At 38.8% G+C, this 13,350-nt stretch overlaps 1 protein-coding gene across 7 annotated transcripts in view; it reads right to left on the bottom strand.

The window, feature by feature from the left end:
* LOC137422850 (uncharacterized) overlaps window positions 1–12,929 on the bottom strand; it is a 156,600-nt gene extending 143,671 nt beyond the window's left edge. For all 7 annotated transcript variants that reach the window (XR_013622940.1, XM_078775066.1, XM_078775065.1 and 4 more), the window contains exon 1: window positions 12,764–12,929. Coding sequence is in view for 6 of the 7 variants with exons in the window: in XM_078775066.1 (XP_078631192.1) it covers window positions 12,764–12,869 (106 nt within the window). In the remaining variant the exon portion in view is untranslated. The remainder of the gene's footprint in view (window positions 1–12,763) is intronic.
* Between the last annotated feature and the right edge of the window lie 421 nt (window positions 12,930–13,350).

Raw genomic sequence — 13,350 nt, 5'->3', positions numbered from 1 at the left:
GTTTAGTTTTTGTATATACATGCTGGAGGAGGTGGTGTTGGGCTTCCCTATGCACCGATACCGCGATATAGGTAACGTAACGATTATCCGAGGAGTGTAACGTATTTTTGCGCTGTGTAAATAAATGCGCCAGTTCGACGCTGGTTATTAGAAGCCTTACCATGTACTAAGAGCAAGATCGTGCCATGAGTGCACCATGGGACGATCTGCTTCCAAGTCGTGTAAGGCCGGTACACTCGTTTGCACTTACAAACGTACTTTTGAGTTGCCTGCCCAAATGGTAGGTGACTCGCTTGGCGGAGGAGAGGAAAAAATAATTCCCGCCATTTCTTATAACACCTAAAACTCGTTCGATTAACATATAAATTAATGACAGACAACGCCATCTGATGCCGGTCCAGAATTATTGTGAAAGATGGCGATTGGATGAAAATTGCATACCGACGCCCCAGAAAAAAAAAATCGAACATTTTCCCCTCATTGTCCCTCATTTCCATTTCGGCTACCTGTCTCTTGCTCCCGCTCCTTCTCCCTCCCCTCCCTCTAGTTCCCATTGGCGGACGTTTTTGCGAGAAGCAAAACGTTTTGCAGGAAGCTTCCAGGAAGCAGAGCCAGTGCTTTTGTTTTTTGTGTTTTCCGCTGCTCCCTGGGCTCGCAGTGCTGTACGTTGTTTCAAATGACTTATTTAATTAAATTCCTAAAAGATACATCTTCGGATGAAGCACTTGTGGTTTACTTATGCTATTAGCCAATTGAGTAAGAAAATATTTTGTGATAATCTTTATTGAGTTTAATTATACAATTAATCAATCAATTAGCGTACACCTCTCCCTCCAAATGCAGCCTCTATGACGCGCCGTGGCAATGCCGCGCTGTAGGATATTTAATTATTTGGCATGGGGGCAATGTAAGTTGAATAAATAGTTGTTGGTTCAATTTCAGTTTGCTGATAAATAAATCCAATTCAAATTTCAAGTAAATCGGATGAAAATTGAGGATTTTTGAAATTGTTGTTGACTTTGGCCGAAGTTGAATAAATAGTTGTTGGTTCAATTTCAGTTTGCTGATAAATAAATCCAATTAAAATTTCAAGTAAATCGGATGAAAATTGAGGATTTTTAAAATTGTTGTTGACTTTGGCCTAAGTTGAATAAATAGTTGTTGGTTCAATTTCAGTTTGCTGATAAGTAAATCCAATTCAAATGTTGGGTTTTGCTGACGTTTCCACAACGTTGTTTCAACGTTTTTCACATTACTTTCCTGCAACATTGAAATAATGTTGTTGTAAAAAGTTTCCACAACGTCGCTACAACGTTTCACTTTCGTTGTTGCAATGTTTTGCTCCAACGTTTTGGGAACATTCAAATGTTGGGTTTTGCTGACGTTTCCACAACGTTGTTTCAACGTTTTTCGCATTACTTTCCTGCGACATTGAAATAATGTTGTTGTAAAACGTTTCCACAACGTCGCTACAACGTTTCACTTTCGTTGTTGCAACGTTTTGCTCCAACGTTTTGGGAACACTCAAATGTTAAGTGAATCGGATGAGAATTCACGAGTTATTTAATTATTAGCGATTAATGAAGTACTTATTTAATTAATTACATTTCTTTCTCTTCTGACCATTAACTCAGGCACCTTGTGAGTTAGGAAGCTGATAATTGGACATTACAATGACCAAGTGATGTGGCTATCAAGGATAATTTTGATTTATTGATTAATCATTTAATAAATTAATTCGTTGATTTTATAAATGACTTATTTAATTAAAATTCCTAAGAAATACATCTTCGGATGAAGTACTTGCAGATTGGTTATGCTATGAGCCAATTTATTAAGGAAAAATATTTTGTGACGGCCATATTGGAGTTAGTGGAAAATCTTTAAAAATCTATCTCCTTTTTTTTTCCATTTCTGACCTATTGAGCTGAAACTTGGCACACATATACTACACCCCAAGGCGAAGAACGCTCTTTTCTCTGAAGTTTCATTTTATGATTAACTAGTCTACGACGCACCAATTAAAAAAGTGCTGACTCTGCATTTCTTGTATTTAATAATATTGTGATGCCATGAACTTGGTGTCGACCTGCAGGCCAAACCGTTGGTCAGATGAGCTCGATACCTTGACCAATTATAGTAAGTCACTTGATTGGATGCATATATTAATTATGACATCATAAGTCACGTGACATGGCGGCCATGGTGGATTTCTTGAAAACCTTTAAAATGCATCCCTGCGTTCATTTTTCGATCGATTGAGTTGAAAGTTTGAACAATCGGATCTGGACTGTCGTTGTTAACGACTCTGGCACGCACCCGTCCAATCAGGATGGTGCGGTATGGTCCCCGGATCATCACTGCCTGCAGTTTTAATTAGTTTTACTTTTACCTTTCACTCTTTCTGTTCATTGTTCTCTTGGTCATACAATTTTTTGAAGACATGCATGTCATGATATAGGAAATGTTTGTTCTGTTGAACGGAAGAAATGTTTATGGGTAATTTAATTAAACGTGGTAGGTGGGCAACACCACAAAGCATACCTCTTTTAAGGTGTGTATAAACCCTGGAACATTTCAGCAATCAATACTATACTGAAATGGTGTAATTTAATTAAACGTGGTAGGTGGGCAACACCACAAAGCATACCTCTTTTAAGGTGTGTATAAACCCTGGAACATTTCAGCAATCAATACGATACTGAAATGGTGTAATTTAATTAAACGTGGTAGGTGGGCAACACCACAAAGCATACCTCTTTTAAGGTGTGCATAAACCCTGGAACATTTTAGCAATCATGACGATTTTCTCATGTCACCTGAAATGGTGCAATATTGTGTAATATGGTCGACCTTGGTTTTGTTTGGGTTTGTTGTTTATTTTTGTGGGTATATATTTTTGTGTATTTTGTATATATTTTCACGACTAATTCCAGTTAACATCCTGCAAAATTTGCTCGTTTTTCTGGCCGAGTCGAAATTGCATTGAGTTCCTATGGCATGCGCCATTAAAAGCGCTGTGTAATGGTTGAGCTCCCTTTATTTCGTTTTGGTCACGCGGATGAGCAGACAAAATGACGAATGCTGCGGCTCGAGCAGTAGAAGCGATTTTTCTTTTTAATTGTTTAATGATTATTCGATATTGTTATGACTTATTGTCAATGGGTATACTAAGTGGTCAGGAGGTAGCCTTTTGCTATGTACAGTTTATTTTATTGTTGATTATACCACATAGCTGTGGTGATAAAGGAAATGTTTGTTTTCCAAATAGATGATTATGATATGACCATGATTATAAAATCATGATGATTATTATGAATGATATCATAGGGTTCCAATGCAGAATGATTGCACGAACTTGGAAAAGAACTTTCAAGCCCTGTGGGATAAATTGGGTATTACAAGCGATGGAGTTTCAAAATTTAGCATGATTGAAGGAATTTGACAGTCCCATTTCAGGAGTTTTACGAAATTTAGATTGCCAAGAGATTTGGGTACTATTAAAAGAAAAATGATGAGATATTTTCCCCAATGAACTTTAATATCTGCCATCCATTTTGGCTGTCTCACGAATGAAGGATGAGTTGCCTTTAGTGGTTGCAAAGAAAATTTGTGGAGACCAGGCAAAATGGAAAAATATGTCAGATATGACCCTAGGACAGAACAGTGATTCGTCAATTGACATGAGGTATGAACCAGAGGTGACGACCAATGATCTTCGATCTCAGTCAATAGATGGACCTGTCCTGACATCATTGGGGAAAGGGCTTATGCAAGGAGTCATCCAAAATGATTAATTTGATTTATTGATGAATATTGATAAATTAATTGAAATTGAATAATTGAATTGATTAAATTGAATAAATTTAATTGAATAAATTTAACTGAATAAATTGAATTGAATAAATTTAATTGAATATATTGATTGTTTGATTGATGAAAATGCGGTCTCAAGAAAGAAGCTTTGATATCTTTGTGAGATATTATCAATGTGAAGACAACCTTGGAAAATTGAGCAAGGTGGTGAGTTTATATATAGATATATATGTGCGGTTACCATTGTGTGATTTCTCCTTCAACAGAGCGGACACCTGAGGATTCACCCATTTCATACTGACCCTTTGGCTCATCTGCAAATACTGATTGTGAGATTGGATTGTGCAAAAGCCACAGGTGAGAGAGATTCTCTGGAAATCACCGTTTGAACAGGTGGAGAGATCCTTCCTGGAGGTACGAGTGAAGCTTAAGAGGAACAAGCTACAACACATCCAACGCTACTTTGATAAAAGGCAGAATGGGAAATGGAGCCTGCAAGAATACACAAGGACAACCAGAGATTCCACAAAAAGGTACTTGTACATATCATATGTACGACCGTTATGGTGCCGAAGCTATAAGGCAGGTCGAGAATTGGTATATGTGGACAAAGGGACATGCTGAGGAGTTTCCAAGAGATGGTACATTTGAGCGAAGTCGATTGGAAAGATTGGGACAAAGATTGAAAGCCAGGAAGAGACAGAATCTAATGGTAGACTGGCTTGCATTCCATCTTTGGGATGGTGAATCCAGACAACGGGAACAGCAAGAACGGATAACGGATCTAGAACTTAAAATAAAAAGGATACAGGATACAGTGGAGGAGACAAATGCACAACTGCCCTCGAAATTAGGAATGAAAGTGACAGTTGTCCCATCTGATTTCCAGTTGTCTCCCCAAAAAGGACGGTACAGAGAATTTTTTTGTGTTTCAGGAGATAACGAGAGATTGCAGTGGCAACTCAGGGATGTAGAGATGCAGCCCAACAATACAAGTGCACAGGTGCACAGACCAGGCAATGACAGAAACCGGTGTTTCAAGTGTGGACAGATGGGACATTGGAAAAGAAGATGTCCGTATACCAACAGGAAGACAAGTTCATAGGGTAAACCAAGATCAAGGGTACCAGTGCTTACCGATACCTCAGACAACGATTAGGCCTTCATTGCGGCAAATCCCAAATGACGATTGGCCTCAACAAATTAGATTACTGGACAAACATGAATAACTGTCGATGATTCTTGTGTCTGAAAAGTTTTATCGGAGCAAGAATTATTCATTTTTCTTTTGCTTGTAAGCAAATTGATAATTAATTGATCAAATGCCGAAATTGGATCTTTTATGTTGGGCACAAAATTTAAAATTTACAAAGTTTGGAACAATTGCTTTGCAATTTTTTTGGCAAACCAAGTGACAAGAGTCACATGATGATCAGGTGGGAATTTCGGACTATTGTTCCACATGATTGATAGGTCAGTGGTCGACTGACATGCAAATGGGTGTGTAGTCAAATTTGGATAAATTATTGTGGGAACTGAAAGGGTAATTTCAATGTGACATCATAGGGGTTTTCTAAGAATAAACTTTTTGGTCTATTTGTGTATTAGCGTTTATAAAATTGAAGGACAAATTTTGTGAAATTGAAATAAAGTTGACACCCATCCTGATCTGTAAATAAGGGTTCCAACGCAAACAAATACGCATAATGCATGTGTGTGTGGGTATTTTGTGTGTCAATGTTAGTGCTTTTGTTTTTGTGTATCAATCTTACAAGATTGTTGACACCGACAGTGTGCCTTGTCTGAAAATAGATAGTTCCATGGGGATGGGATCGCATATCGAGAGAATTCGTAAAATAAAAATAGAAATATAATTTGATTATGAAAATTATCACTTTTGTCAAGGGAGATGGAGAATAAAGATTTGATTTGCTGAGTTATGAGCAGTTATTCATTAATAGAAAAATTGGGAGTAATCTTGGGATTCCATTTTGATAGAATTTATATGAGAATAACAGCTATTTATGGATATGAGCTTCATAAAAAATGTGGGAGTACAAAATTAGTCAAATTTGGGAGAGGTCTTACACTGACGTCCCAGAATACATAATTTACACAGGGTAAACGAATTAATTTATCGTAGTGGATTGTTAACAGCAGCCTGAAAATGTCCTGAGAGGGTGCATCCATGTAATCAGAAATCCCAGATTTGTTTTTACAAACAAAATTTTGGTAGAGGTCTTGTGTGGACGAGCACTCGCTTGGTAGATAAAAAACGGTACTGCATGTTGGCAGCCATTTTTGCGGCCAGTTAGGCCAAACAAACTGAGAGGAAATTGTAGTTAAATACATAATGTACACATGGCTATTTGTAAAAAAGGAAATTTGTTGAGATGGGAAACATTTTTCGAAGGTTTATTAAAGTGTTATAATATGACATGTGACAAGGCAAACTATTGGATGGGAAAATTAGATCTGGTTATAGAATAAATTTATTGACCCCTTGAAGTTAATTTTTCGAATCATTGTTTCACTGGCATTTTGAGTTCACATTGGAAATAGTTTGGTAGAACTTTGGTTAAAACCTTTGGTTGCGGTATTTTGGAACGAACTGATAAACCATAGGAGATTGATTAGAATGAAACAAAAAAAATGGACCCAAAGTAGAAAGGTGGATTCATGCCTCTCATTGCAAACGAGCACATGGGGCAAGGGAGGACGGTCCCACAGAAAATGAGGCTGCACCTAGCAGCCCAGCAGAACATTCAGTGGCAGATAAATGATAGTCCTGATTTACAGTCATTTGAATTACATTTTAACACCCCTTGCATTGATAAACATTACATTTTCAACATGTGATATTCCTACTTGGGATAGTGACATTTATTTGCCTGCATGACATACAATTACCTACTGATATTAATACAGCATGAGTGATAATGTATCACAACTACACTCATGATTAAAGGATTTAGTTCGACCCCGGGAGATAGGGGGATCAGAGTAAGACAAATAATCTGATTTATGTTACATATTAAGGGATTTTCTATATTTACCTGTTAGGAAGCTTGTTAGTTTGGTATATAATGTTGAATGTCATGGACATATAATTATGTTATAGGTATGAACATATACAAGGGGTAGCTCACATGTTTTACAGATGGCTACAGGTGGGACAAAGGGAAAGACCTTATCAAGACAAGCCGACAAATCAGGGGAAAACAGAGACTTCTACTTCGGATACTCCTTGAAAATGGTGATATTCATCCTAGGAATGAGTTCTCTAGTAGTGGGGACTCTGTGTTGCATGCATTATTTCGGGGTAATAAGAGAACAAAACGCAACATTGGTGGCCGACATACAGATATATGATTATGCGGGACGACATAAGCAAAAGAGAAGTTTGATGGAAGAAAGGGACACACCTTTAGAACCCGATGGATTACACGGGATTAATACTTTTTTACATTTAGCCCACACAAGGCCTGATATAGCAAATGAAAGTAATTGTTGGATATGCACACAAATGCCGCATTCTAGTGAGAACGGAGTACCATTGGAGGCAGTTCCTTTTGGTTGGGATGAATTATGTAGTCGCTTCCCAAAGAGGTTGGTAGCAACAATACGACCTGATTTACCAATGTCGATGATGCTAGGGGATGCTAGTTGGGCAAAAGGGGGATATCAATGTGAGGAATTTGCAGACAGTTATAGGCCTAAATATGACAATGAAGTTATGCCCCCTTACGTAACTATTCAACAACAAATGAAAGGGCTCCTATGTTTCATCCGACATCGAACCACAGAGAATAATAAGTTGATGGGAAACTCCACCTGCCACCATTATAGTTATGAGTTGGGCTATATGAGATTGCTTGTCCCAGTAAAGGACACGAGCTTAAAGATGATATCTTTGTATTGGGAAGGAACTTGGATGTCAGATCCAAGGACCTATAATAAGGACCTGTCAGATCCAAGGTCCATGGACCTATAATAATACATATTTTATATGTGGACACAAGGCATATGCGTATCTCCCACTGACATGGTCAGGATCATGTTTTCTTGGGTTTGTGCTTCCACACCTGCGCTTGTTAACAAAGTCACCAACGCATATCCTGCACTCTAGGCAGAAAAGAACTATTAGCATGGGGGAATGGGTTGGAATGGTAATATTTCCATTTTATGGAACCTGGAAGGCAGGGCGAGACCTTAGGCACATGGCATTGGCTATAGAAACATTGGCAAATAAAACAGCTAGTGGATTGGAAAAACTTACGAGAGAACTGGCAGCAACAAGAACGATGGCATAACAAAATCGTATGGCGTTAGATATGTTGTTAGCGGAAAAAGGAGGTACATGTGCAGTCATTGGTACAGATTGTTGTACGTACATACCTGATAATTCAGAAGAAATTTATGACAAAGCCGATACAATCAGACAAGAGGGAGCAAGATACCACAATTATATAAAAGGGGGTGCCTTTGCATGGTTGGGAAACACATTTGGAGGAGTGGCAGCTAAGATACTCCAATATTTGTTTGTTGGTTTAGTAGTTATATTGGCAATTGTTTTAGTGGTGGCTTGCTTGAAAGCCTTCGTGACGGTGTGTTTGAATAAGGTAACCAACAACACGATGATAACGCATGAAGTGACAAATGAGGAAAGAAATGTGGAACCACAAGAGGAAGACTTTTATGGCGACATAAATACTGAGATTAAAAGACTAAATCAAGTGATGTTGCAAATGAATACAGTAGAATGAAGATAATGACATAACGACAATGTTATGAGTTGTGTCAATTACAAGATCAATGAACTCATATCACCACGAGTGACACACTGTTAGTAAAAAAAAAAAAAAAAAAAAAAAGAAGTGGGGAGAAATTATGATAATAATACATTATGCTTAATTTATTGGTTTGCAAATTTGTTGGGAATTAGATATTCCTGTTTGTGATTGTAATCATATACAATTTATTTTCTTTGAGGAGTGCTAAAATATCTGCATGAGTTAATTTTTGAACTATATTAACCTGAAAGCAATTGTGGATGCTATTCTTAGTTTAGTAGGAAAATACATACCTGATTGAATATTATTTGTGTGACGCATATAAATGAATATAACTTTTGAATGTTTTAAGGAAAAAACAACAAATTGTTGAATGTGAAACTGTCGGAAGATATATACACAAAGAATTAAGTTAAGCACCCCCCCCCGTTTTTTTACAACCTCGCACATTACAAGTTTGTTGTCGTCAAAACAGTGTAATATACCCATGATATTGCTATATTTTCTGGAGAAGTGATATTATGGTCACATAAAAACATAACAATCATGCCGTTTTCAATATTTTATTCTGAATAATTTAAGGTGAAATTTTTTGGGAATTTTAGGCATATTTTCACCTCAATTTAAGTATGGAGCTATAGGTCCATCACGGACAGTGTGGATGACGTTTATGTTTTCTAACGTACAGTCATTGTTCTGAGAAGACCTCTAGCGATCTTTGCGTCAATAACGTGTGTAGGACCCACGTGATCGGATCACTGACTCAACCAATCACTTTTTTTCACTTTGATCACTCAATTTCATCAATGGATAATTGCTAATGTCATACCAATCATTATTTGATCTCACATACCTTAGAATATATGCCAATGTATACATATACACAAAGAATATATATTAGGGGGTGCTTACCTTAATTCGTTGTGTAGGGGTGCTTAACTTAATTCTTTGTGTATACATGATTATGCTGATTTCATGGTAAGATGTACCCTATCTGATTCAGTGTGTGTGGAAAGCAGATTCAGATGTGACTGAGCATAAGGATAAGACGAGATCACATTTGAAGGGGGTGCTAACGGAATTGGGAAGAAGTTCGAGAAAGAAAATTTGTGGCTAAAAATGAAGTTAATCGTGGCATACACCCTCTTTCTCAAAGAATGATGAAGACATTCTCCCGTGTAACTTGGGGATGGATGCTTACCTTCACCAAGGAAATTTATGTGACCATTTGCCTGGATCACACTGCAACATATGAAAGAAAGGCGATCACTTACTCTTGTTTGAAGGCTTCGAACATTCATCACATCAGAAGTTGCAGGACAACGACATTTTACCTGCAACCTCTGTGAAATGCGGGGACATATGTTATTACTTCACCAACTTCCGGGGAACCAGCATAGAGCTGCAAACAAACGGCTGTGCCCTTGTCACAACAGCTGTGCACGATTCTGCTGGTTGCTCCTGGTATGGACCATGAATGACCTGAACACCATGGTCCCAACATCATTGTGGATGCATCCGGCATCCCTGTTCCACATCTTGCTGGCCAATCAACGTCACACCAATACTTTCTGCCCACTCATAATGAGGGAGGAGGCAAGTCGACTACAACTGGGTGAAGGCCTTGTTCAGGAATTACTATGGTTTACAGCAAGAGTGGCAAGAATGCTACATGGAGAGCAGGGTCAGTCTATGACTCCGTGCAGTTATTACAACAGCAAGACCCTACACGAAGTAGTGCAGGTGCTATGAAGACATTAGGAGAAAATGTGTCATGCCTGAATTCAAACACAAGTGATCAGCCCTTCCTTTCAAACAAAGAATCAACATTTGTTTGGAGGCAAACGTTTTTGCCAGATGTTGCAGATGCCTTAAAAACGTGAAAATGGTGAAGTGAAATTGTTGTATCTTGGTGATGGTGAAGTGTTGTTTTGAAAAGATACTTGTGATGCAAATGCAAAAGATTGAACAATATGGAAGGAGTCAATGACCAACGAAATGTTTTGTGATTCTTGCAGGATGACGGGGTATGCCTAAGGGAATTTGATTACCAAAGTTATGGTTTAAATACTTGTATTGATGTTTACTTGTAGTGATTGATTGTTTACTTATACTTGTATTGATGTTTACTTGTAGTGATTGATTGTTTACTTATATTGATGTTTAGATTAATGGTTAATATAAACAAAAACAAAAAGATGAGGGAATTGTGGAAATGTAACTCATTGATCGTTGGAAATGGAAAACGAAGCAGATAGACGATTTCGTAAATGAATGTCAGGAATGTGCACGAACGTGGTAATCTCTTGTTCACCTGGTCACAGCCCCGGGCTAGAGCATCCTCCTATTGTGAGGCAAATGGAACTCCCAGCAGGGGGGGAGCGAACCGGCTCCGATGAGGCGATTGTGGATGACCAGGGAGCTTCAGCGCACGGAGGATTAACATTTAGCACACGGAGGATTAACTCGAGTGTGCCCATATAAACGAGAACACACTTTGAGTCGGGAGCACTTGCCGGGAGAGTCTCTGATGGAAGGAACGAGTATGGGGCTGCGCAGAAACATCGGCCGAACCAGAAGGACCATGCGGATAGAGTTATCTGGTACATTAAGTTAACGGTAGTTATTAGTATTTGAAACAAGTGAACTAGTAGTTAATAAAGTCTTGATCTTTTGTAAACCTGTTTCCGGTCATTGGAGTCTTGAGTCCCAACACACTTCCATGACAGGGGACAGGGCCTTCTCCATCGCTGCTCCCACCCTCTGGAACTCACTACCTCTCACCATCAGAGACTCCTCCTCACTCACCACATTCAAAACATCACTCAAGACCCACCTGTTCAACACTGCATACAACATTTAACCCACAGCATTTAACCCCTGACTATCTCCTCTCCTTCTCCCTCCTTTGTGCTTTGAATATTTCCCTATTGATTCTTCTTTTTTTGCAATTGTTTTTATGTTTTGCTATGCATTATGTTTTGCACTCTGTGAAAGCGTCTTTGGGCTTCCTGAAAAGCGCTATATAAAATAAATGCATTATTATTATTATTATTATTTTTATTTATTAATACATCTCTTGTACACTGTCCGAGTTCGACCAGGTGCTTATAAAACCCACGACATACACACATCCTGTACACTAAACCCAAAGCCCAACTATTGTACACACATCCTGTACACGAAACCCAAAGCCCAACTGTTGTACACACATCCTGTACACTAAACCCAAAGCCCAACTATTGTACACACATCCTGTATACGAAACCCAAAGCCCAACTATTGTACGCACATCCTGTACACTAAACCCAAAGCCCAACTGTTGTACACACATCCTATACACTAAACCCAAAGACCAACTATTGTACACACATCCTGTGCACTAAACCCAAAGCCCAACTATTGTACACTCATTCTGTACACTAAACCCAAAGCCCAACTAGTGTACACACATCCTGTACACTAAACCCAAAGCCCAACTATTGCACACACATCCTGTACACTAAACCCAAAGTCCAACGATTGTACACACATCCTGTACACTAAGCCCAAAGCCCAACTATTGTACACACATCCTGTACATTAAACCCAAAGCCCAACTATTGTACACACAACCTGTACACTAAACCCAAAGCCCAACTATTGTACACACATCCTGTACACTAAACCCAAAGCCCAACTATTGTACACACAACCTGTACACTAAACCCAAAGCCCAACTAATGTACACACATCCTGTACACTAAACCCAAAGCCCAACGATCGTACACACATCCTGTACACTAAACCCAAAGCCCAACTATTGTACACACATCCTGTACACTAAACCCAAAGCCCAACTATTGTACACACAACCTGTACACTAAACCCAAAGCCCAACTAATGTACACACATCCTGTACACTAAACCCAAAGCCCAACTATTGTACACACATCCTGTACACTAAACCCAAAGCCCAACGATTGTACACACATCCTGTACACTAAAGTAATCCTTGTCTCACCTTACCACTTTCAGAGAGTTTATTTTGTTATCAAAACTTGTACACATGCTTCCTTCGGTACATTTATGGATCTCATTCAAAAGCCTCAAAGATATACTTCCGGTACTCCACAAAGTGAAACAAAACAAGAACACCGAGTAATAATAATTACCTGCCACCAACAGGGTGAAAAAGATGGCACAGGTACGAAATCGCTTGGTGTCCATCGGTCCTGACCCGCAGGTCCATGTCGCAGGGAAACGCGGAGCCATGATCATTGGGTTCGACTCCTCATGGAGCAACAAAGAGGAGCAGCTCGGTTTGGAGGACAGCCGACATTATCAAACCTCACGCTTCATTTGAGGAACAAAGTAAAAGCATTCGCATGGAAATAGTGTTCGAAGAATGTCTTTAAACCACATGACTGAGACAATTATTTTGATGACGTAATGTTTCAGGTTTGCGAGATCACAATCGTTTAAATGTCAGGGCACGGGGTGTGAATCTCTTGGTGATTTCACAATTGTAAAACCTTAGGTGTGTTCAGTTAACAAGGAGCTTACCAAGCCAGGTATTCCTTATCATCGGTCTCCAATGGAGTTCTTGCTTGAGTGATTATGCCACTTGGTCAACAATCTTTAAGAAACTTGGTAACTGAACTTGGTAACGAACTTGGAACTTGGTGAGGAAACTTGGTAATTGAACTTGGTTACTTACTTCGAACTTGGTAAAGCAATTTGGTAACTTAACTTGGCAACT

This window comes from Myxine glutinosa, chromosome 3 (assembly GCF_964187855.1).
Source record: "Myxine glutinosa chromosome 3, kmMyxGlut1.1, whole genome shotgun sequence".
In the NCBI taxonomy this organism is placed as follows: Eukaryota; Metazoa; Chordata; class Myxini; order Myxiniformes; family Myxinidae; genus Myxine; species Myxine glutinosa.
This window is presented reverse-complemented; position numbering and strand designations above follow the sequence as displayed.